Source organism: Melospiza melodia, chromosome 2, assembly GCF_035770615.1.
Source record: "Melospiza melodia melodia isolate bMelMel2 chromosome 2, bMelMel2.pri, whole genome shotgun sequence".
NCBI lineage: Eukaryota > Metazoa > Chordata > Aves > Passeriformes > Passerellidae > Melospiza > Melospiza melodia.
The window spans coordinates 78,643,486-78,666,447 of NC_086195.1; the positions used below are offsets into that span (position 1 = coordinate 78,643,486).

The following is a 22,962-nucleotide window of genomic DNA, read 5'->3' on the forward strand; positions in this document are numbered from 1 at the left end:
GAACTCTTGTGACAACTGGCACGAAGCGTGATGGCTTAGCCGGAGATTGGGTGTAGGGCAGCGGCTTGGCTTCGCAGCACACGGCTGAGTGCGGGTGGCCGTGCGGGGCTGTGCCCGCGGCGCTCTCCGCTCCCTCTGGCCGGGCGTGCGGGGCGCGGTGCCGCAGCACCCGCGGGGACAGCACGGCGGCACGGGCCGGGGGTAGCTAGTTAGTTAGTTACATAGCTAGTTAGTTAGATACCTAGTTAGTTAGCTGGAAGTCAAGTTATTTCTGCGCTTACAAACCACACCATCCCGCACTCCGCGCCGAGCCCCGTCCCGCGGGGCCGTGAGGGCAGCGGCGCCGGAGCCGGGCGGCGCGGGCGGCGGGCCGGCAGGGGGCGCTGCAGGCGGGGCCCGCAGCCGCGCTGGGCGGCGGGGCCGCTCCCGGCGCCGCATCATGTGGGCCCGGCCCCTTCCATGGAACCGCGGCCGCCGAGCGCCGCCCGGGCGGACGCCGCCATGAGGCTCTGAGGGGCGGCTGCGTGCGGAGCACCCGGCCGGTCCCAGCGCTGCCGAGCTCCCCGAGCCTCGCCGCGGGACAGGGACGCCTAACGCTGAGGCTGCCGCCGCCGCTGCTGCTGCTGCCGCCGCCGCCGCGGGTCCGGCCGGGCGGGCGAGCGGCCCGGGGCCATGTAAAGCGGCAGCGGCCGGTGGGAGCCGAACCGAGCTCGAGCAGAGAAGCCGCCGCTGCCGGCCGGGGAGGCCCTGCAGTGGGGATCATGGCGACGTCTAATCTCTTAAAGGTGAGAGCGGAGCCCGGCCGGGTCCTGCGGGAGGAGGGGGGAGGCGGCGGGGCCGGGCGGCCCTGCGGGTGGCCGGACCGGGCAGGGCGGCGGGGACGGGGGCAGGGCCAGGGTCGGGCCGCGGGTGCCGCTGGCCGGAGTTGCCGCTCCCGGGGCCCCCCCGCAGGTGAGCGGCCTTGGGCTGCCGGCCTCGGCCCGGCCCGGCCCGGCCCCGGCGGCGGCTGCTGCTGCCTGCTGCCAGCACCGCGCTCCCTGCCCCCGGCTCTCCCTTCCCAAACACGCCCCGTTGGGAAACAGCGTTGCGTCGTGCGGATAGACAGGGCTCGGTGTCTTCTCTTTGTTTATTTAAGAAAATCCGGGTGTACGGCAGATGAGTTTTAAGTTAAACAAAGAGTTGGAAAATGTCTTCGATGGGGGCAGGTGCCGTTATTGGGGTGGCTGCCGTGTTCCAGTTTTTTTGTTAACTGCAGTTTTCCTGCAAAGGAAAACTCCCGGAGGCCTTTCGCTTACGTTAAGCAGCTTTGCTTTTGTAGTCATATGTTTTCAAGCACTTTCCCGACGTTTGATGGCAGATGTCAGTCACCCCAAGCTGCCGCAGGTTGGAACGGAAGATTTCAGTGGGACAGTCCAGTGTTTGAGCTCAGGACTGCCTGTCCTGATCTTTGTGGTATGTATATGAGGAGAAGACTGTGTGGCCTTTGAGGCCATGCTAACACAGGGAAGATGGGCCTACTTGAAACCACTGTTATGAATGCCGCCAGTAAGTGCTTCTAAAACACCAGTTAGCTACAGTGCTAAGATAGGCCTAGGGCAGGCTGTCTGCTTAACTAGAGGAATTGACAATTGAAGATATATATAAATATAGGCATAAACATGTGTTCAGCACTATGTGTTATAGTTCATTGTGGTCCTGAAGAAGTGTTGCTTGCGTTTTATTAACCTGACCTAATTTGGATGTATAGCTCTAGCCTGAATCTGCTGGTTTTATTTATTACTCTGAGACATTCAGTGTGAAGAAATGATAAGCAATTTATTGCCTTGTTTCTTCCTCATATTCAGAAAAATCTCTATATTAAAAAGATATGTTTAAAAAAATCTGCCTTGAAATTGAAATGAATTTTAATTAATTCCTGCATATTTTTATGCCTGTTAGTGGTTCTTAGATATTTAGGCAGATAATACTTCAAAATACTTAAAAATCTAAAATTGAGGAACCCAAGAACACAGGCGAAAAAAATATCTCATAAGAAGAAATGTCCTTTTCGTGGAAATGCATGTGTTCAGAGCAGGGCTCCGACAGTTTTATCCACTTGGTAATGTTTTAGACCATCTCTTTTCTGTACATTTGAGGATTTCTCGGAAGCCCAGCACGTGCTCTGATGATACACGTGGTGGGATAGCCCACAGCAGATAGGAGAAACATAGACCTCTAAGACTTGTCAGCATTCTGCCTCAGCTATTTAGAAAGAGCACTAAGTAGTAAAAACAGAGGCCTTGACTTGGTGAGATGGCTCCTGCCAAACTGAAGTCTTTGTGTTAACTAGTCATATTTTTGCCATTGACCTTTGAGTCATCAGTATTTTATATTGACAATAAAATATATATGCACAGTGTGTTTTAGGAAAAATGCTGCAGAGATATATCTTCTAAAATAGGCATTTCTGGTCACTCAAAGTGTTATTAAGCATATAGCTTACTAATTAGTGAGTATAACAAAGTATGATTCCCACATTACAGAAGGAAGAATTACACAGTGATTTGCCTTTGTTTATAATGGCAAGATAAACCAGTGTGAGAACTAGAACTAGGTAAGGTCCTTTGCTCCCCAGTTCCACTCATCAGAGTGCTCTCCGAGGAGCAAACTGTTGATTCCAAGTGTGTTGCCTGGCAGTGCCTTGTGCCATCTGAGTCTGTCCAGCTCACTTCTGCTTTCATCTTTAAGGGGAAAAAAAAAAAGCAATGTCTGGGCACAGTATAAATACCAGGATAAGAAAGGAGAGGTGTTAACATCTGTAAGTTTTTTCCATATCTTTTCCAAATAAGCCTGCATAGTCAAATCTAGGTTGGGTATAGACAGGCCTTAGTTTTGGCAGCATGAGCAGGACATGAGTATTTTCTTTTGTTTTCCTCCATCCTGGTCCAGCTTTCTGCATAGTTGAGACAATGAAGTGAAATATTCCTTTCTGATTCTATTAAAAGATCTAGCTGAATCCAAATCTGACTGGCTGTCATAATTTTAGAGGGCATCATTTAAACTCCACTAGTGCTTAATTTTCCTAATTGTAAATTGTTTTTTTTTTTTTTAGTGAGAAGCATATTATTGGAGAGCCTTCTTTAAATGCAAAATTAGAATGACCAGTCCTGTTGAATTGTGGTGAGACAGAACAAACTGTAATGTGGTGGAAATGCTGCAGTACTTAGTAAGAGCCATTTCAGGCTCAGCTGGTGCCTGCCCTACCTGTAGCAGAGCTGCTCTCCCTCGTTGAGGCAGTGGCTTTCGGGTAGGTGACCAAGCCACTTCCAGCAGAGTCCCCTAGAGTTTTTTGTCTCAACACACGTGTGACACTTCTGAAAAGGGGTACTTGGTTTCAGGGGCCCTGTAGGACTTGTAACTTGTTCTCTTTGCAGTGATGATACAGTCTAAACCAATTCACTCGTGTGACATGAAGAGACTTGAGTTTTTCTGCATTTTGTGGAGCAGAAAGCACGTCAGCTTATTGTAGCACAAAGGAAACCTGTAGCTGTATCCATGCTGGCAGATCTTGACACTACTGTAGGGCCTTACTGGAACTGCCAGCAAATGCAGGAGTCTATCCTTGCAAGAGGAACTCCAGCATGAGCCTGATACTAGGAAAGAAGCAGCAAAGGAAGCACCAGTTTTTCCCTGGGCTTAAATGAAATGAGGATCACTATTTATCCTTGCATCAGTTTCAGCTGTTTGTCACTGACAACTAGAAACACATTTGAAGTTTCTGAATTTTTTGACTTGAAGTACATGTTTCCAGTCTGTATTTTGTCTGTTTCTTCCTGGCTGTTTCCATTTAGGATATCCTTAAGAAGCTAGGGAGTGTTGCACGTTAGTTAGTTACATACAAAAGCTTTTCCTGTGGTTACTTTTCTGCTTTGAGCAGAAACTTGCTACAAGCATTAGATTTTTAGAGCTACTTGTAGCGGAGATTAATCTGACAGTGCTTGTTTCCATCTAGAACATCATATTTCCTACTTCATCCCTCTGTCAGCTGGCTTTAATACAAATACTGTCTAAAATCAGTGAAGTTCTAAAGGTGAAGATGTTACTCAGCTGTAGATCAGATGTACAGTAAGACCTAGAGAACGCTTCTTTTCTACAGAACTGTAGAGCATCTGGCAGAGACCAGGGCTGAATTTCTGTGTGGTCTGAAGTAAAGAGACTACACAGCATAGAGAGTTCCACATCCTGAGGTTCAGAGGGAGAGTAGCATGAAGGTCTTGGTGTATTGCTTTGCCTTGTTATATCTGTAATGTTAAAGTACTTATGCATAGAATTGAAGAACAGGGAAAAGTATAAAGTGTAAAGTAGTATGTATTTCAAGTAAAGTTTAGTGTTAAAATGGAACTTTACATCTTTATGAACAAATTTACTCAAGTGAATTTTAAAACAAAATATTTCATAAGTGGAGATGTCTTTCGACGCATTGAAATTTAACAACTAGAATGGCTGCTTAGCCAGGGTGTGGCTATCAACTGTAGTCTGTGTTTTCAGAGAAGTAATTTTATTTCATCAAAGGTATGCCTCGCTGTTCTGTTTACCTTTCCTTTGGAACTGTGGTTGGAAGCAAAGTAGGAAAGAAAAATTGCTCGGGAAATACTGCATGTGTGACTTTGGTAACTAAGAATTGCCACTGTTGGACCTCCTCTTCTATAAAATCTGTCATGCATAACAGAGATGGAATTAATGAATGGGAATACCACACAGTAGGTGGTATTTAACGCACCCTTTCTTCCTGTAGTTACTGTATAAAATTGTAATGTCATGGAAGCCTAAATCTACCTAAATGATGTTTCTGTAATCTTTTTTGATTTCAGTAAAGCTTTCCATACTGTCTCTCAGAGCATCCTTCTTAAAAAAAGGTCCAGCCCACAGCTGGATAAACACATCACGTGATGGGTGAGCAACTGGTTCATTGTAGGGAGTTGGGTGATGTCAGACTGGAGACCTGTCATAAGTATGGTTCCATGGGACTCCATCCTCCATCTTAGGCTCTCTGCTCTTCAACATCTTCATAAATGACTTGGACACAGGGCTGGAAGGGACACTAAGGAAGTTTCCAGATGATGCAAAACCGGGAAGAGCTGCTGACTCCTTTGACGGCATAGTGCGGAGTGACCTGGACAAATGAGGGGGCTGGGCAATCACCAAACAGATGAAGTTCAAGAAGGGAAAGTTCTGGATTCTGCACCTGGGATGGGGCAGCCCTGGGTGTACGGGCAGACTGGGGAATGCGATGCTGCAGAGCAGTGCCACACAAAGGGACCTGGGGGTCCTGGTCTGTGCCAAGTTGGACGTGAGCCAGCAGTGCCCTGGCAGCCAGGAGGGCCAACCCTGTCCTGGGGGCATCAGGCACAGCACGGCCAGCTGGGCAAGGGAGGGGATTGTCCTGCTCTGCTCTGGGCTGGGGCAGCCTCACCTCCAGTGCTGGGGGCAGCTCTGGGTGCCACAACACAAAAAAGACATTAAACTATGGGAGAGTGTCCAAAGGAGGGCAACAAGGTGGAGAAAGGCCTTGAGGGGAAACCATGTGAGGAGTGGCTGAGGTCACTGGATGTGTTCAGCCTGGAGGAGACTGAGGGGAGACGTCATTGCAGTCTGCAGCTTCCTTGTGAGGGGAGAAGGAGGGGCAGGCACTGATCTGTTCTCTGTGGTGATCAGTGACAGGACTGAGGGAATGGCCAGAAGCTGTGTGAGGGGAGGTTTAGGTTGGATGTCAGGACAAGGTTCTTCACCCAGAGGGTGGTTGGGCACTGGAACAAGCTGCCCAGGGAATGGTCACAGCACCAGCCTGGCAGAGTTCAAGACGCACTAGGACTATGTTCTCTGGCACATGGTGTGATTCTTGAGGATGGTCCTATGCAGGAGCTGGAGTTGAACTTGATAGTCCTTGTGGGTCCCTTCCAACTCAGCTTATCCTATATTTCTGTGAATTGTTTATTGAACTTAAAGAATAGTTAAATAGGATTTTTCATCCATCAATTTTATTTCATCTTCTGCCTAATTAAAGAATAAAGAAGGAAATACGGGAAAAAATTTACTCCTATGTATATGAAACAAAATTCTACACTTCTCTAATGGGATTTCAGGATAAGCTTTAGTTGAGGAGTTCTTTTTAAGTAGGCAGATGTTGGTTACAAGTGGACACAGGATTTTTTTTTACAACTGAAGTTGAATTTTATTAGTGCTTCTTAGGATTAAGTAGGTAATTGCAGTCTAAATCATATAAACGGTTGTGTTTGCAGGCCTCCTCCTCCCCATGTTTTACACTGAATCTAATCTTATTCACAAAGATAGAGCATTCAGGTTTTATCTTCAGCTGATTTTGGTGAAGGGCAGAATTGCACTTCTCAATAATTGCAGAACAGATTTTTTTATCTGTTCCAAAAACTTAAGGGGTCTTCTCTGATGTTTCATTCAAAAGGAAAACTTGTAAGGAAGTTGCTTTTACTTTTTTTATAATGCCTTTTGTGGAACTTCTAACTGTTCGGTAGCTGATATTTTATGTTCATTATTGTTCCAAGAGGGACTTGGAACAGAAGTATCTGCAAGTAGAAGCTAACAAATTTCAGAGGACTAGCAAAGATTAGAGCAATGCATCAAACATTAGGAAATAATAATAAAGCTGGTTCTATATAGGGGAAGCATTTAGTTGATGATTTTCAAAGATGATGCATTCAAATTTTCTTTTTTTGCACGGGGAAAGAATAGGTAAAACTGTCTCTGAATAGGCAAACAATTTTTTATTTTTTATGTTGAAAGATTTATAGACTTTATCAACAGGGGCTGATTCCATGAAAGCTGTGTTCAGTACCTACCACAATGCTGTGAGGCCTTCAGATGCTGTGGCTGTAAAAATAGTTATTGTGGTGCCTGTTGCATCTTTATACCTTGAAGATGAGGTATCCTTACTTGAGGACACCAGCGGATATGGCTGCCAAACTCTGCTTATTCTGAATACTAAATAACAGATTTAATTGTAAATTTCCATGTAGAAATTAATCAGAAGGAGGTGATTGAGGGAACATGGTGTGCTGCTTGTACTTGTTTATCTGAAGAGATGTTAGTTGCAGAACAGTGCACTTACGAGAATTTAAAGCAGTTAGACTGTGTTAGTTGCTCTATTTGAAGTGAATTGTGTCAAATGTAGTATTTCTAGCCAAGACAATGATCTGTTCAGAAGTAAACAGTGCACTGGAACGTAGCCCTGCAGATAACTGAAGCAGTAGTCTTTCTGCCACAGAACTCTCAATCAGTGTATTCTTTTAATTGCAGGTTTCTCTTTTTAGAATGTGGAGCTTTAAGCAAATTTGTGGTAGAACTGCTGTTTTTCTCTCAAAGTTGTTGTGTTGTTTGGCTTTTTTAAATAATGGAAGTTAGCCTGGATACTGTGGTGAGATTTTTCAGAATAATCAGAATTATATGGGAGCACTTCATTTCTTTACTTTTCCTCTTAATTTGTATCATAAATTTGGAAAGTCCACCTGGGATTAGAATTTTCATCATGGAGTAAATAATTTTTATCTACACCAGCTGTAGTCTTGGTCTTGTGGCCAGTTAACCCACAGGAAGGGAGTCTGCGATGCAGCAGCTCCTGTTCCTCCCTCTTTGCTGCTGATGCCAGTTGCACAGTGAGACAAAAAAGGTTTGTGGTAGCATCCACAATACCATTCCTGACTCCTGGCTGTCATTCTGGTCAGGGGAATTTACTCGAGACAGGTTTGCAACTGCTGCCTGACTTCCATCGCAGGTATCTTGGTTGGAACAGGGAAGCTGCCCCAAATACCATCCGTGTTGTCTGTGCATAACTCCAATAACAGCTGAAGAATGCTGGCTAGAACTTTGCTTGTAGCTAATGCAGTGATTAAATGAAGAAATTGGCAGTTTCTTTGAACCAAATAATAGCTCTGTCACTTCTTAAAATAATACTTATTGTGAAAAGTGTTGTTCAGCTGTGGTAGTGTAGCTTAAATGCTGGCTTAGGAGGAACACCTGAGAAAATATTTTTATGTTAACTGTATAAACTGCAATCCTTAAAAACAAAGTAAGATACTGGTTTATTAACATGACTTTTTTGTTGTTTCTTTTAGAATAAAGGTTCACTTCAGTTTGAAGACAAATGGGATTTCATGCGCCCAATCGTTCTGAAACTTCTTCGTCAGGAGTCGGTCACCAAACAGCAATGGTTCGATCTGTTTTCGTAAGTAATTGTTTTGTGTCTTGCATCCTTCTGTATGACAGAAGTACAGTTACTGAGCTACTCCTGATACACACAGAACTTATGTGACACACGTGGTTTGGAAACACAGAACGAAAATACTAGTTTAAGTTTTATTAAGGGGTAAGTGTGCCAACATCACTCTTAAGTGTGCAGAAGTTGAGCTTTGCTGGGATTCAGGTCTTTGCTAACAGGGTGGAGAAAGAAAAGCAGCGCTTTTGACTTCAGTAAGCAAGTTTTGTACCTGCCCACAAACTTCTTGTTAGAATTAGAGAGAAAATGTTTACTGCTGTGTCAGTAAATTAATTTAAAGGCAGTCTACTGAATGTTACATTATTCTGATTTGAATGGCTTTCTTCTAAAATAACTGAAGTAACAGGGTGGTGCAGTTTAACTTGAATTAACAGATTAATTTGAATACTTTTTTACCCTAAGAATGAAATATAAGAGTTTTCAGACAATGTTGGTATTAATGTGCTTTCTATAAACCCTGCCATTTTCTTCCTTCCAAAAAGCAAGAAGCTGCTTTTCCAGAAGCTTAGGTGATAATTTTTTTTGTGTGATTTTTGAAAACATGATATGGAAGTGAGTTACAAAAGAAACATCAAAAGTATATCTAAAATAATCTTTGTCTCAATGGAGTTATTTGCCCTCTAATGTAGTCGTAATTCAAATCTGCAGACTATTCTTTTGCTTTTTAAAATCTGTCAGAATAGTAGGTTTTTTTTCAAATGCAGTCTTGTGGCACTCTGTCTTTATTGCTCTTTTTGATGGGGACAATGTAGTGACTTTTAACACCCAGTTTAATGCACCTGTCACATCTTTCTGCCAGCCAAGAGGAAAGGTAATCTAACATGTGGTGGGTTTTAATATCTTACAATGCCTCTGCTGTAGTAGTTGCCCGACATGGTATAGTTAAGGTAAAAATTCAGTTCTGAGTCATTGTTTTAATTTTTAATAAGTAGTTCAATAATTCTGCATTGGAATGAAAACTTCATATTTATTGGTTTTTTCTTGTAGCTGAGTTATTGAATAGAACTTAAGTGACTTCATGGCTAAATTAAAGCTATTGAGGTAAAGGATCCCACTTCCCTAGATGTATATTTTTGGACAGTGTTCTTTGTTAAGCTTCTTAATAAAAATGCAGAATCTGTAGGTGTCTTCTACATGCCCTGTGAGTATAATTATCTGGTACTGCTTTTTTTTCACTGCTGTCAGGAAACAATGACATTCTAAATACAGTAACACCTTTTCTGCCTGTGAATGTTGTGTAAGTCTCACCAGTTGAGTTAGACCTCTGAAACCTTGGCCCAGCACCTTTAATGTGTCAAAGCAACTTGTGAGTTTTGTCTTTTTGGTTAAACTAAAAAAGCTGCTTTTGTATTGAAATAAGTGTATTGATTTAATAGGAACAAAGTAATAGCTTTAGACTATAGGGGTGCTTTTCTGCAGAGATGTGACCTCGTTACTGAAAGGTGGAAGAAGAACCAGGGGATGGTAATGAGTCAGAAAAAGGCTTGCTGAGCCATGTTATGTATGACATATGGTTAGGAGTGTAACTTGCTTTATTTACTCTTCAGTATGGAAAGAATTGTAGTTAAGATACGCTTGCTGAGCTGTAAGGTAGGAAAAATTTCATTTGAATGACAATTAAAATTCAGAATTTTGCTTTGCAGTGCTGTTTAGTAACTTTTCTCCAGTAGTGTTTCACTTGAAAATGCTACCACTGCCATGAAAGGTTTTGAGGGATCTTTTTAAACTAATTGAATCGTCTTTTAAATCACCTGATCCCTCAGGGTTCAGATTTCTCACGAGGACGGTCTATTGCCTTTGTAGGATTTGTAGCGCTTGGATTGCGAAACTGTCAGGGAAGGCTGCATGTTAATGATAGCATTTTAGAATAGCATGGGCTCAGTAGTAATGCTGTTACTGGCAAGTGATGTCTGTCTTTGTCAAAGAAAAGCTTTAAAAATTGTCCTTAATTCAATATGGATTATTGAATAGGTACTGAAAACAGAATTGTCTTACATGTCTCCTTAACCATAGCCTTCTGCTAGATAGGTTGCAGTTACTTGCTTCCAGGACTTCTCTTAAAGCTTCAGTCTCTTCCCCAAACATGCTTTCTCTGGTTATGGGATCTAGTTATGTGTTGTTCAACAACAGCAGATAATAAGTGTATCAATTTCTTAGACATGCTGAAATCATGACTGTTAAAGTCTCATATATTACAGCATTAAATTTTGAGTAGCTGTTACTAAAAGGTGGATAAATTGTTTTCTAGAGATGTACATGCAGTGTGTTTGTGGGATGATAAAGGTCCAGCAAAAATCCATCAAGCTCTGAAGGAAGACATCCTTGATTTTATTAAACAGGCACAAGCAGTAAGTTATTAATGTTTTATAACTTTTATTCACATTGTTAGAAAAATAGCCAAATAATTCTGACTTTTGTTGGATCTAAATGCATTGCTTTTTTGTTGGAAATTTTTTGATGTCCTGGAGATTGTAATTACCCTGCAAATTTCTGCTGACAAAAAGAAGACCCTTGAGCGTTTGCCTGGCTCATTGTTTTCTCACAGTGCTTGAAGCTGGGATGGGCAGTGATTTTTATGGTATATTAAAAAAAAAACCAAAACACAGCATTATTTTTGTTTATCCAACAGTACTTATGGAATTTTCTTCTACTTGAAAACTTCTAAAGGCAGAATTTTTCATAAGTTATTGTCAGAAAAAAAATGTTTATATAGCTTCAGTGCTATTTTGACTTGTTCATGGATGGCTTTAAAAGAAGCCATATGTACAGTGTACTACAAATATCTGTGCTATCCACTCAGCAAGCTCAGCTGTCCAGTTTTATGGGCTTCCCTCCAAATGAGTGGCACTGTCAATAGACTCAAAGGAAGTTCTTGTGTTTGTAACACATACTACAGAAGACATCTTTTGCTATGAGGAATTTAAAAGAGGGAGTTGTGAAATGAAAGAAAATTCTAAAGCATCCTGTGACAGTGGTTTAGAAAAATTCTGTAAACTTTCATTTTATCCTTTAAGTGAAGTGATTTACACCACTAAGGCTTCCCTTCAAGGAAGATGGTTTTTTATAGAGGCCTTTTTAAAACCAGGCATATAAATGTTGTTTTTTAAGTTCCATAGCTTACCTGCTTATATGCATAAATGCTATGCTGAGCTGAGGCCTTTTGATGTGGTTTGTGTTGGCTGTTATTTGATAGACAGGTTTTATTTTTGGCATTATGATAGCCAGTGTACAATGTAGCTAAGTTTTCAGGATTTAATAAAATATAGATGTTAACTATCTTCTGGGTCTAATGAAAGGTTAGTAGGTGCCATTGAATCAAAACCTGTCAGTGTACAGAATACAACACAGTTCTTACAGGTTTATGTTGATTTAATTTTTTTTTTAATATGGTTGTACCAGCACATGCCTTTAGACCAAAGATTTTAATTTTTTACTTGCACATGACTTAAAAAGAGAAAAAGAGGTTAATTTAGAAAATTTGAACTTAGTGAGTACTTTTTTACTGCTGTCTTTCTTTGCCCTTTAGAAATGACCCATATGACATGGGTTAATAACCGCTTCAAGAAACCAAATGGCACTTCAATATGTAGACTTCGTTAGTCTGATATATGTGTATATTTGAGTTTTATATGGGGAGTTATTTTCAGCATAAACAGAGCCCATATTTTGTGCATAAATTGATTTGTGAATTGCCTCCTCTGCTCGCCCCACCTGCAGAGAGTGCTGAGTCACCAGGATGATACAGCTCTGCTCAAAGCCTACATCGTGGAGTGGCGCAAGTTCTTCACCCAGTGCGACATTCTGCCCAAGCCCTTCTGTCAGCTGGAGATCACTCTGATGGGCAAGCAGGGCAGCAACAAGAAGTCCAACGTGGAAGACAGCATTGTTCGAAAGGTGAGTGGGCTGTACTGCCAGAGAGCTTTGTTGCGCCAGTCCTCATGTGATGCAGCAGAATTAGCAGCAGTCACCAAAAATAACAAATCACACAATGGAGTATAAAGGGGCACATTGAATGATGAGGATTTTGATAAGAACCTCCGTAACTAATCTTAACACTTTGCAGTGCTTAGATGAGATATGGAGTTTTTTATAAACTACAGATGCATTATGTGCATACTGAACTTTCTTGTTGGATAAATGCAATATAAATCCATCAGTCTTTCTCTTCATGTAACTTTGGTGTTAGTTGAGTTTTTCGTTTTGTCTAAGACTATGCCTGCCAAATGGTGAATTATATTTGGGTGTTTGCCTCAAAAGTACCCCTCATATAGCAACTCCTGACACAATGTATTGCTGGAAGGTTACTTGACTGATTATGAAGAACTGTAGAAGTAATAGAGAATTATGGAGTGAATACATGAATTCAAGACTGATCCCCTTAGCTGTCCAGTTACATAAAGTAAATTTAGAATGTGAGCTGAATATGACTTGTATAACAAGTTCAGAGCAAGATCAAGTTCTGACATAGTTGAACTGCTGTGTAGGACCTGAAAATTACATTATAAATTGCTTGATTTCTGTTTCTGATGTCTTGTACTTTTTTGCATGAACTTAGGTCTGTGTGTACCTTTCTAACAGGTTGTTGTTTTTTTTCTTCCTGATATGCAGCTCATGCTAGATACATGGAATGAATCCATATTTTCAAATATAAAAAACAGACTTCAGGACAGTGCAATGAAGCTAGTTCATGCTGAAAGGCTAGGAGAAGCTTTTGACTCCCAGCTCGTTATTGGAGTTCGAGAATCATATGGTACGTCTTGCACACACTGACCTGTTGCCTCCTCACTTTAATAAATGAATTTTCTTCCTACAAAGTTGGCAGTTGTGGTGGTAGGGTTGGAATTATCTCAGCATTTTGAATTGATTTTTTTTGTTGTGCTTGTTGATTCATGGTACCAATTAATTTTTGTTCATAATCTTTAGCTTCTAAGTAATTTACCTGTGTATCAGTTACTGCAAAATCGATGTTTTCTAAGAGAAGAGTAGTTTTTGACTTTTTGGGGTTGCACATATAACTGTACAACAGCAGTGTCTGTACTCCTTTATGTATTGTTTCTGATTCTTCAGACAGTTTGAAGAAGAAATGCTAAACAGGCTACATTTAAGAGTTTGAGTCTCTCTTTGTTGCAGAACAGATCTGTGTATCTGAAACTTCTGTGATATTTCACCATTGCCTGCTACTTTCGAAAGCTTTCCAGCCTGTTGAACTAAACTTGTGGCTAATATTCTTTAAGACAGCTTTTTATAGAAGTCAAATTCTAACTTTTTTTAAAGCATATTCCATTTAATGACTATTCATTTCTCTGTAACAGTTGAAACTCTCTTTCAAATAGTGCAAAGCACTGCAATAAGCTTACTGTCTCCATTCTTGTAAAACAGGGAAAAAAGTCTAAAATGGAGACATTGTGATTTCAGGAACAGTATCTAAGAGAAGCTTTTTGCTCAGTCAGGTGGAGAACTTTTCACTTTATTAGGCACTATTCTGAGCTTTTTTATTCCTTCCTTACAATTTTGCAGTTGTATGTGTATTTATGGTTACCAGGTTTGAATGACTGAAGTGCTGGAACTAAGTATGAAACTTTTTTCCAGTTTGCCATAGTGGATCTGAATGTTTCTGGGAGCAAAGATTGGCCAGATTGGGTTACCTTTGTGATCAGAGGCCATTTATCAGATCTTTCAGATTGTTCAATGCAACCTTTTAATACAAGTCTCACTCTCTCATTGAAATTTGCTTATTATTAGCCACATAAATTTCCAAGACTTGAGAGTAAGTTTGGACTTTCTCTTTGCAGTTAACCTTTGTTCTAATCCTGAAGATAAACTTCAGATATATCGGGATAACTTTGAAAAGGCATATTTGGATTCTACAGAGAGATTTTATAGAACACAGGCTCCTTCTTATTTACAACAAAATGGTGTACAGAATTATATGAAATATGTAAGTAAAAATTCTGTTGTAACTTTGTACTGAATGTGTTAGTACTTAAAATGATTGCTGTTCTACTTTTGCACAGGCAGATGCTAAACTAAAAGAAGAAGAGAAAAGAGCACTACGATATTTAGAAACAAGACGTGAATGTAACTCTGTAGAAGCAGTGAGTATAATATGTAGAAAAATTGTGTATTTCCTAGTTATATGGTGCTGTAGTCTTTAGTTTTGTGTTAGAGTATTATTTGATAGCACTAAATTGGAACTGTTTATTTTGTGTTCGCAAATCCTAAATTATTTGTTGTAAAAACATGTGTTACTTTCCAATCTGGTAATCTACAATTTCTGCAAATGTTTAAATAGTACATGTAGATCAAAAGTTAAAACTGAAAGGCAGGTTTTTGTTCAGATTGGCTTTTGTTCTTTCCTTTTGAGTTAGGTATGATGGATTTTTCCCTATGGTTAACAGTGGATGAGAATCATGTTTGAAAATGAACTGTCAAATCTGTTTGGCTAATGATTTCTCAGTTCTCATTTAGAACACCTGAAAGAGTTATTGTTCATTGCAATCAAAAGGAGCAATAGAAGTTTCATTAAAGCTGTAATATATTTCCTCTTAGGCTGAAATATGGCCTTTTAATATAAAAGATGGGTTTTCTTTTTTTCTTTCCCCTTCTTCCCTCTTCAGCAGTTTTTTACACAGTTCAGATTCTAGAGGAAGAATGCAATGAATATGTCATAATTGTCTGTGTTGAAATTAGTTCAGGAAACAGGTTATTTTAAATAAATACCTTTTAAATCGGATCATTTTTTGAAGTGGAAAAAATGTGCTTTACACCTTTTGTTAAGCTGCGAGTCATTCATTTTGCACAGGTATCAATTGTAGCCCATATAAAGAGGCTGACAAAGGAGAGATGGTCCTGACATGTACAGGCAGTTTCTGTTCTAGATCTAATGCCTTGTTCAAGCCATCCAGCCTGGTCCAAATAGGGTATGCTGGAATGAGAACTATTCTTAGCTCTTGGATGTATACTTGGAAATGAAGTAGGGTAGTTACTGTTCCAAAAGTGGTGGCTCCCTTGAGAGAAAAGAGTCGACAGAAATACTAAGCTCCTTAATGGTTTGGAGGAGACTTTGCCACGTTTACTAACATAAACATTTTGAAGAAATATGGTTCCTGTATAGACTCTATTCAAACTGCACATAGTTTTATGAATCAGTGAATGAGTTCATTGTTTTGTAGAGCTAGTTGTTGAGAACAGGTTGGTTTTTGTGTCATGGCAAACTGTAGACACATCAGCCTTCGGTTCAGGTGGCTGCTTGAGCTAATCCTGTGTTTAATGTATTTCAGCTCATGGAGTGCTGCGTCAATGCCCTGGTGACATCTTTTAAAGAGACTATTTTAGCTGAATGCCAAGGCATGATCAAACGAAATGAAACAGAAAGTAAGTGGAGCTTCAAGAGCAGTGCAGGGTGAACCCTGCATGAACTGCATAAAAATAGATTTGTGTGTAGATAGATCAAATTACTGTTTTTAATAGATGGGGGTAATTCTTCATATAAAAATATTATTGCACATGAACAATCCCTCAAAAAATTACCATCATTGATTCATATTTTTTCCTATCACTTTTGAAATTTGAAACACAATACTTTAATTTGAATGAGTGAATAGCTCTAATCTTGTTTCAAAGAAAATATTTTGTGCTCTTTTTTCTCTATTTTTTCCTACACTTACTTGCATTATATTGATCAACTCTGGTAAATGCTCCATGTCTTCACTTTGTCTTTGAGTACTCAGATACAAGCATTTCCTCTTTATTTCACCCCATTACCTCTTTACACCTGGGAAAAAAGTGAAACATCTCTTTATAAAAGATTTTTTTTCTGAAAGGCAGAGAGAAAATTTTCTTATTCTGATTATTGATGCAGGACCTGTAGGTCAAATGAACAAAATCTTTGCAAGCTGTTCATGGGGGTTTATGGCCAATATATCAGTGTGAGTATTGAAAGTTAGCTCTGCATGCCTCTTGAAAGTTTTCAGAAGATTTTTTTAACTCTGCTGCCAGAATTTGAGAAGTTACTATGATAAAACAAACTAAATATGTCATTAAAATGTTGTAATTCAGGTAGGAAAAATGAAAAAAAGAAACCAAACTGAAATCACAGGTTAATTTTTGTTTGAGGTCTTGGTATCCTGCAGCCAGGGAATATTTACTAATGTCTTCAGAGGTTTTCATTTCTATTGAAATAAGAAAACTGTTTTATGACTTAGAATATTACAGAAAATACTCACTTCTAAAGCCAGCATTTAAGAAAATATTTGACCTCAAAACTATGTCATACTGATCTGTTCATCTAGCAGCATGATTTCTGGCAATTGCCCAGAGCTAAATGTAGAAAGCAGTGAAACTTCTTATGAGTATATGTTACAGCCTTTGGGGGAATGCAGGAGGCTTATGTAAACACAGAGCTTCAGAAGGGTTCATCTGCCCAAGGACCTTTCTTTAGAAACCTGTTGAGCTATTCCCAGAGCCCTCTCTTGTGGCTGTGCCTGTCCTGTGCTTGCAGGGCACTTCTGCTCAGTCTGTAAGAACTGCTTCAAATGCTTCAATGAAGGGTGCAGGTGCAGATGGCTGAAACATAATTAAAGACTGGAGCTATGCATAGGAATGGATACATCTGATAGTGTCCTCTGCTCTGCTTTGCTTTGCTTACTCATCTGACTTGCTGATATTATCTGCCCCAAAGAGTTCAGTGATGTTTTCTTTCTTAAACAGCACTGACAAAAAAGGGCTGTTTTGGTGGGGATTTTTGTTATGAGCTGTGCACATACTCTTATTATGTTAAGTAATATTTACATGCTGTGCAAAGACAGGAAGGAATAATATTTTTCAACTAAAATCTATCAAAAATGTCATAGCTTGCAAACACTTCAGAACTGACTTTCTGTGGTTTTGTTTGCCTATAGTACTGGGGAAGTGAGGCATAAATTTTATTCCTGAAGTGCAACAGAAATGAAAAGTATGCTTGGCTTTCATGAATACAGAATGAAAGCAGACTTAAAGTGCCCCTACAGCTACTGCATTGATTTCTTTACTCTTCAGTGTCATAATATATTCTAAGAGAAGTTCCAGTAAAATACTCCTTTTGGTTTTGTTACTTTGAAATCTGTCTTTGAAGAATTTATAGGTTTTTGGATTCTGCAGTCTTAGGGATGCAACTGGAGTCTTCCTTTGCTGCTGATTCTTAAGAGAAACCACTGATTTTTTTAATATTTATGGCATCACTACTGTACAGAAACGGATGCAGAGCCCTTTAACATATATTTTTGTTTCTCTTTTTCTGCCATCTTTTCCTCCCTCTCACTCTTTTTAAAAGCCTAGATTAAAAGATCCAGTACAAGTTGAGCTTTTTAGACTTTTTGTATGTAAAACAGTGCCATTTGTTATAGCAGATCTAAATTGCACTGAGAATGCCTCCAACTACATTTTTTTCTGGTTCCTGGAATTCACCCCATTATGAGTTGTAGTACCACTGCAAGTTCTTATTCAATGTTGTTTGTAGTTTCCATTCTCTAATTTGTTTTGTTGTGTTCTAAAAGGATTTCTTTTCTTCTCTATGCTTTTCTATTTGCTTCTGCAGCAGCTGTTGTGGTGCAGATAATGGTAGCATATTTCATCCTCACTGGTGATGGGATCTTGATGTTTGTTGCTGACAAAAGTAATGCAGAAAAGGAAGCAAAGGCAGGGCCTCTGACTTTTCCACTTTCACAGTAGACATAACATTAAGGAACTAAGTGAATCTATAAATTTTGTTTTCTGACAAAAAAAAAGTGTCCATTTGTTCTACTTCATGAAGCAAAGTCCTTTGCCAAGCTGAGTTCAATTCTCTGTGGTCTCTTTACTACAACCTGGTGACCTTAATAATCCCAGTGTTCTTTGTGGACAGCTCTGTCAAGATGATTATTGATGTTTCAATATCCTCTTTATTTTTTTAAGCAGTACTGAAATATCTTCACAAAAAAGTAGACAAATAAAGCATCACATTTTGAAGTTTTTGTACTGGTAACTTTCCAAAAAACTAAATAAACTCTTTGAGAAGAAGAGTTCAGTGTTTGCATTAGTCAGTTTTGGTTACTTCAGAACTTTGCAAGCTTTTATAAAACAAAGCATTGTAAGTGGTATTGAAACGTACACAAAGACAGGTGTGTTTGGCTTTAGTTTAAAATATAAAAATGTCTTGAATCCATACAGTTTCTTGCATAAACTTCTGTAGGCTTCCAAATTAGAGACATTCTTGCCAGAGATTTAAAGGCAATGTGTTAGAACCTGGACTTAATCCAAATTGGCATTGGTTTTAGGGGGGGCTTATTCAAGCTTGTGATACTGTATGCATTAGCATACTATATAAGATACTATATGCATAAGCAAGTATTACATTGCAATAAACATACCTTTTTTTGCCTTCAAAAGAATCTTCTTGTGGGACCAGAATTAGAACAGTACTCAAGACATCTTTCCTTTTAAGAGATGAATTGGATTATTCATTCTTCATGTATTTAATGTTCCACTTGAGACATGTCTAGGAGAAATACAGTATATTTGGGTTTTATAGATGTCTTTGACTGGTGGCTTCATTGGTATTTGTATCTTTCAGAGTTGCATTTAATGTTTTCACTGATGGATAAAGTTCCAAATGGCATAGAGCCTATGCTGAAGGATTTGGAAGAACATATTGTTAGTGCTGGACTTGCAGACATGGTAGCAGCTGCTGAAACTATTACTACTGTAAGTGTATTGGGTTTTAGTAAAATAACATCAGGAAAACAACTTTCCAGAAGTTAAATATTCTCTATTTTTGGGACAAATGCATGAATGGAAATAATTTTTAAGATTTGTGTTTAGAGGTCCAATTTTGGTCCACTGAAAGTTTTAAATGTCTTTAGGATAACTTTTTATTTTTTGTTTTCAGTTGTGGCTTTAGAAAGTGAATCTAATTTGCAGAAAAGTTATAAATTAAGTGCATGGGTTGTTTATACAACACAATTATGCTAGAATCTTAATTTTAAAAGCCTAATCAGTTTTCCCAGAATTATAACTTCTTGATGAAATTTGACATTTGCTTTCAATCTAAGAGTGGTTGTTCAGTGTGGAAATCATAGGGGTTTTTTCTCCACTGTACTTTTTCAGCTTTTTATCATCTTTTTTTCCATAGGGTGTAGGAGGCCTAGATGGCTGCAGCAGTTAGGATGTGGCATTTGTCTTTTATTGATCCTTGAAAACGTCCCTTAAAATAAAACATTACTGTATAGTATTATATTAGAAAGTTAGGGTTTTAAAATTTTTTTTCTATATTTGAAATACTATCCTGAAAGTCTGTGTTTAAGCCTACATGCTGTAGAGCTCTTCAATCCAAAGACTGAAGATAAAATACAAATTCACAGTATGCAGGTTTTTTAGGGTACAGTATTTTTACAGATTAGGAAATCACGTGTATGCTCACCCTGAATTCTGTGGAGCCTTGGTTTTTTATTTGATTTTTGCCTCTTTAGGATTCTGAGAAGTATGTAGAGCAATTGCTCACGCTATTTAATCGGTTTAGCAAGTTGGTTAAAGAAGCTTTTCAGGATGATCCAAGATTTCTTACTGCCAGAGATAAGGTATGTGTTTCTGCTGGTCTTTTGTTCACTATAAGACTTGTTGCAATTTGTGTTATGATGTCTCCAAAACGCTTGTGTACATTCACTGTTAAATTTAGAAGCTCTATTAAATGTGCAAACTAAAATATTGATGAAACTTACTACCAACTTAGGAGCTTTCAATTTCTGTTACAGCTGCATAAAGTTGCATATCTTCAGCTTTGTAATGGTGTAGAGCACATCAGAAGATGATCTTTGTATTGAGAACTGTGATGTCCAATTCAGCAATAATTTGTGTTTGGAATTTACTTTGTATTTGTGTCATGACTTCAGATGTGCAACCTGCTCCATGTAATCCCTTGCTAAGTTGTTGTTTAAAGGAAACTAGTATGTTAGTGGAAAAGAGGAAAACATCAGTTTATTGGGAAATTGAGTCATAGAATTTGAACTCTCAAACTGAAAATAGAATCTGCAAACTTTGGGCTAATAAAAAAATTTGAATTAATTCCATGTTACAGTAGTGTAAAAAGAGAGAAAACTTTTGCAATTCATATCAGAAATGGAGTGAAGCACCAATAATCTAATTATTTTTCAGGCATACAAAGCAGTTGTGAATGATGCTACAATATTTAAACTTGAATTGCCATTGAAGCAAAAGGGGTAAGCCGTGTAAACTTTATGTGAATCAAGGTTTTTAAAATGTCTCTTCAAAAAGTAATGCTGTTTTTAAAAGGGCTTTGTGTTATTTGCATTATGGAATTTCAGATTGCTTATTGACCTCTGGTAAGACTCTCTCTGTGTGGAAGCGGATCAGTGAATAGCAGCCTGGTTCAACTTAAATTTATTTGTAGTATTTGGGGATCTGTTCTTTTACACCATGAGTCAGTTTGTTAGCTGAAGTTCATAATGGTTTCCTGGATTATTAATTTCAAAAACCTCAGCTGTATAACTCTGCCACAACTTCAGCAAAGGTCGTGGGGAAAAATGAGGCAGTAATCTTGGGAATAACTGTGGCTGATTAAGGTGTATCCATCCACAAGCTGTTTTCCACCTCCTCTTGTGCCAGTTGTGAGTGTGACCTGTCCAGCTGTTGCATTTTTGTTTCAGTGCAGGATTAACCAGGTTAGTTTAAACAACTTCCAGTAGATTAGGCAGACCTGCGTGACTCAAGAAGAAGGACCATGCTTACAGAGCCTGCTCTGCTAACTCAGCCAAGAGAAGGTAGCAGTCAGTTATTGATTGTTAATATTTACCGTGTGATGTGCCACTTGAGTAGGAACTTGTGTTTATTTAGGTGCTTGGGATGGCTTATATATAGTTTGTCGTCTGATTTACTATGGAAACAAAGCTTTTGTAGCTGGGCTGCCAGCTTCCCTTTCCAATTGCTTTTAGTTAGGGGTGGATGGTTATAAGTATCTGTCCAACGTCTTGGTTCATATTTTGGGTTTGGTTTTGGATAATGGCAAGCCAGAATAGGGATTAGTCTTTCTCCTTGTATTTATTGGAGGAATGCTGTCACAAAAGGCTAGATCCCTGCTTTGTATACTTTGCATAGATGTAGGTAAGGTAGAGGAGTTTCTTAGCTATCTTCTAATAGTTTCCTTTCCTCTCAGACCATCCCAATTGATACGTGGTTCAAACTGTTTCACTCCTAAAGTGAACCCAGCCTAGTGGTTTCTTAGAAACCACTGTAATTGTGATGATCTTCTGTTCAGCATTCTTCTTCCTAAGCACTTTGAAGTTGTCTAGATATGCAGCCTGGTTTGAGCAAAATGAAACTTCATCTTGCTTAGTTTTCTGTAACAGCCAAAAGACTTGTGATCTGCTTGTACTTCAAATGGTCTTTAGGAGGGCAGAAGACATTAGCCTGCAAGCTGCTTCATGAATTTGAAAGAAGGACAAGTTGTCTGAAGAGTGTTAGCTGTGTCTATACTAATTGATGAGAGGCTGAAATAATGAGCGAGAAAAATGGATTCTTGAACTTGCTGTGGGCCCTTAAGTAGCAGTCAGGTTGGTGCCATCTGACTCTAGGAATAGGGATTGGTCCTTGCCATTTGGTTTTATTCACCAGTCTAGACACAGGTTTGGAGCATGACCTGTGCTTGATGAATTTTGAAGAACCACAATCTGTCTGCTGTGGCATCTTGTTCAACTTTAGTCTGCATTTAATCTCCTAGGTGTTAGTCCATCCTTTATAGCTGTGATGAAATAACTTTATCCTGTTACTAAGTGTTAGATGGGTTGAGTCTGTGCAGTCTGTGAAGTGTGGTGCAGGAGGCTGCTCTTGAGAACTCATTACAGCATACTGAGGAGATGAGTGAAACACTTCACTGTAGCATTTGTTAATTCTTTACTGGAATATCTCTTTCCATACAATATTTTGTTGTTTCACACTGTAGTTTCACCTGTATACTTCATTTTTACAGTTCTAAAATTGTAATTAGTTAAAATAATCTATAGAAGCTTTCTGAAACTGTTTGGCAGTATTTATTCTTTCAAGAAGAAAGGGTGTTATCCCTGATTTTTCATTAGTTTAACGAGGATATAAATTCACCACCAGGATCCTTGCCAAGGGGATCAGGAGAGAGCAGTCTGTCTTGTTAACAGTGTGACTACTCCAGAATAGCAGGATGCTGTATGGTTTGAAGAAATACTGTTCTTCTTTTATCTAGTGTTGGATTGAAAACACAGCCTGAATCCAAATGCCCTGAGCTTCTTGCTAATTACTGTGACATGTTGCTAAGAAAAACACCATTAAGCAAAAAACTAACCTCTGAAGAAATTGAAGCAAAGCTTAAAGAAGTGGTATGTTTTTGCTTTTTATTTCACAATTATTCTGAAGAAGGAATTTATTTGGTTTAATTTATTTCCGTATCTGGGTTGAGGCCTTGATCTTCAAAAGCAGTTGTGTGGGGTGTGATAGTAGAGAAAAGAGTTTATTTTGTTATGAAGTGTGTGTTTGAATATTGTAAATCATTTGGTGTTTCATGTCTTCTGTGTTGGTTCACAAAATTGGTATATTAAATTAACGCCTATATGAGACTGTAACATATTACAATAACTGATATTTGTCTAGAAAATAATACAGGGGATTTTCACATACCAGTG

At 39.2% G+C, this 22,962-nt stretch overlaps 1 protein-coding gene across 1 annotated transcript in view; it reads left to right on the top strand.

Annotated features, from left to right (window-relative positions):
* The first annotated feature begins 649 nt into the window (after positions 1 to 649).
* Positions 650 to 22,962, top strand: part of CUL5 (cullin 5) — a 32,152-nt gene continuing 9,839 nt past the window's right edge. Inside the window, exons 1-12 of the mRNA XM_063148963.1 lie at positions 650 to 785; positions 8,124 to 8,233; positions 10,533 to 10,632; positions 12,002 to 12,178; positions 12,893 to 13,034; positions 14,077 to 14,222; positions 14,299 to 14,379; positions 15,565 to 15,658; positions 18,873 to 19,003; positions 19,768 to 19,875; positions 20,450 to 20,514; positions 22,527 to 22,659. Coding sequence (XP_063005033.1) covers positions 762 to 785; positions 8,124 to 8,233; positions 10,533 to 10,632; positions 12,002 to 12,178; positions 12,893 to 13,034; positions 14,077 to 14,222; positions 14,299 to 14,379; positions 15,565 to 15,658; positions 18,873 to 19,003; positions 19,768 to 19,875; positions 20,450 to 20,514; positions 22,527 to 22,659 — 1,311 coding nt within the window. The 5' untranslated portion in view covers positions 650 to 761. The remainder of the gene's footprint in view (positions 786 to 8,123; positions 8,234 to 10,532; positions 10,633 to 12,001; positions 12,179 to 12,892; positions 13,035 to 14,076; positions 14,223 to 14,298; positions 14,380 to 15,564; positions 15,659 to 18,872; positions 19,004 to 19,767; positions 19,876 to 20,449; positions 20,515 to 22,526; positions 22,660 to 22,962) is intronic.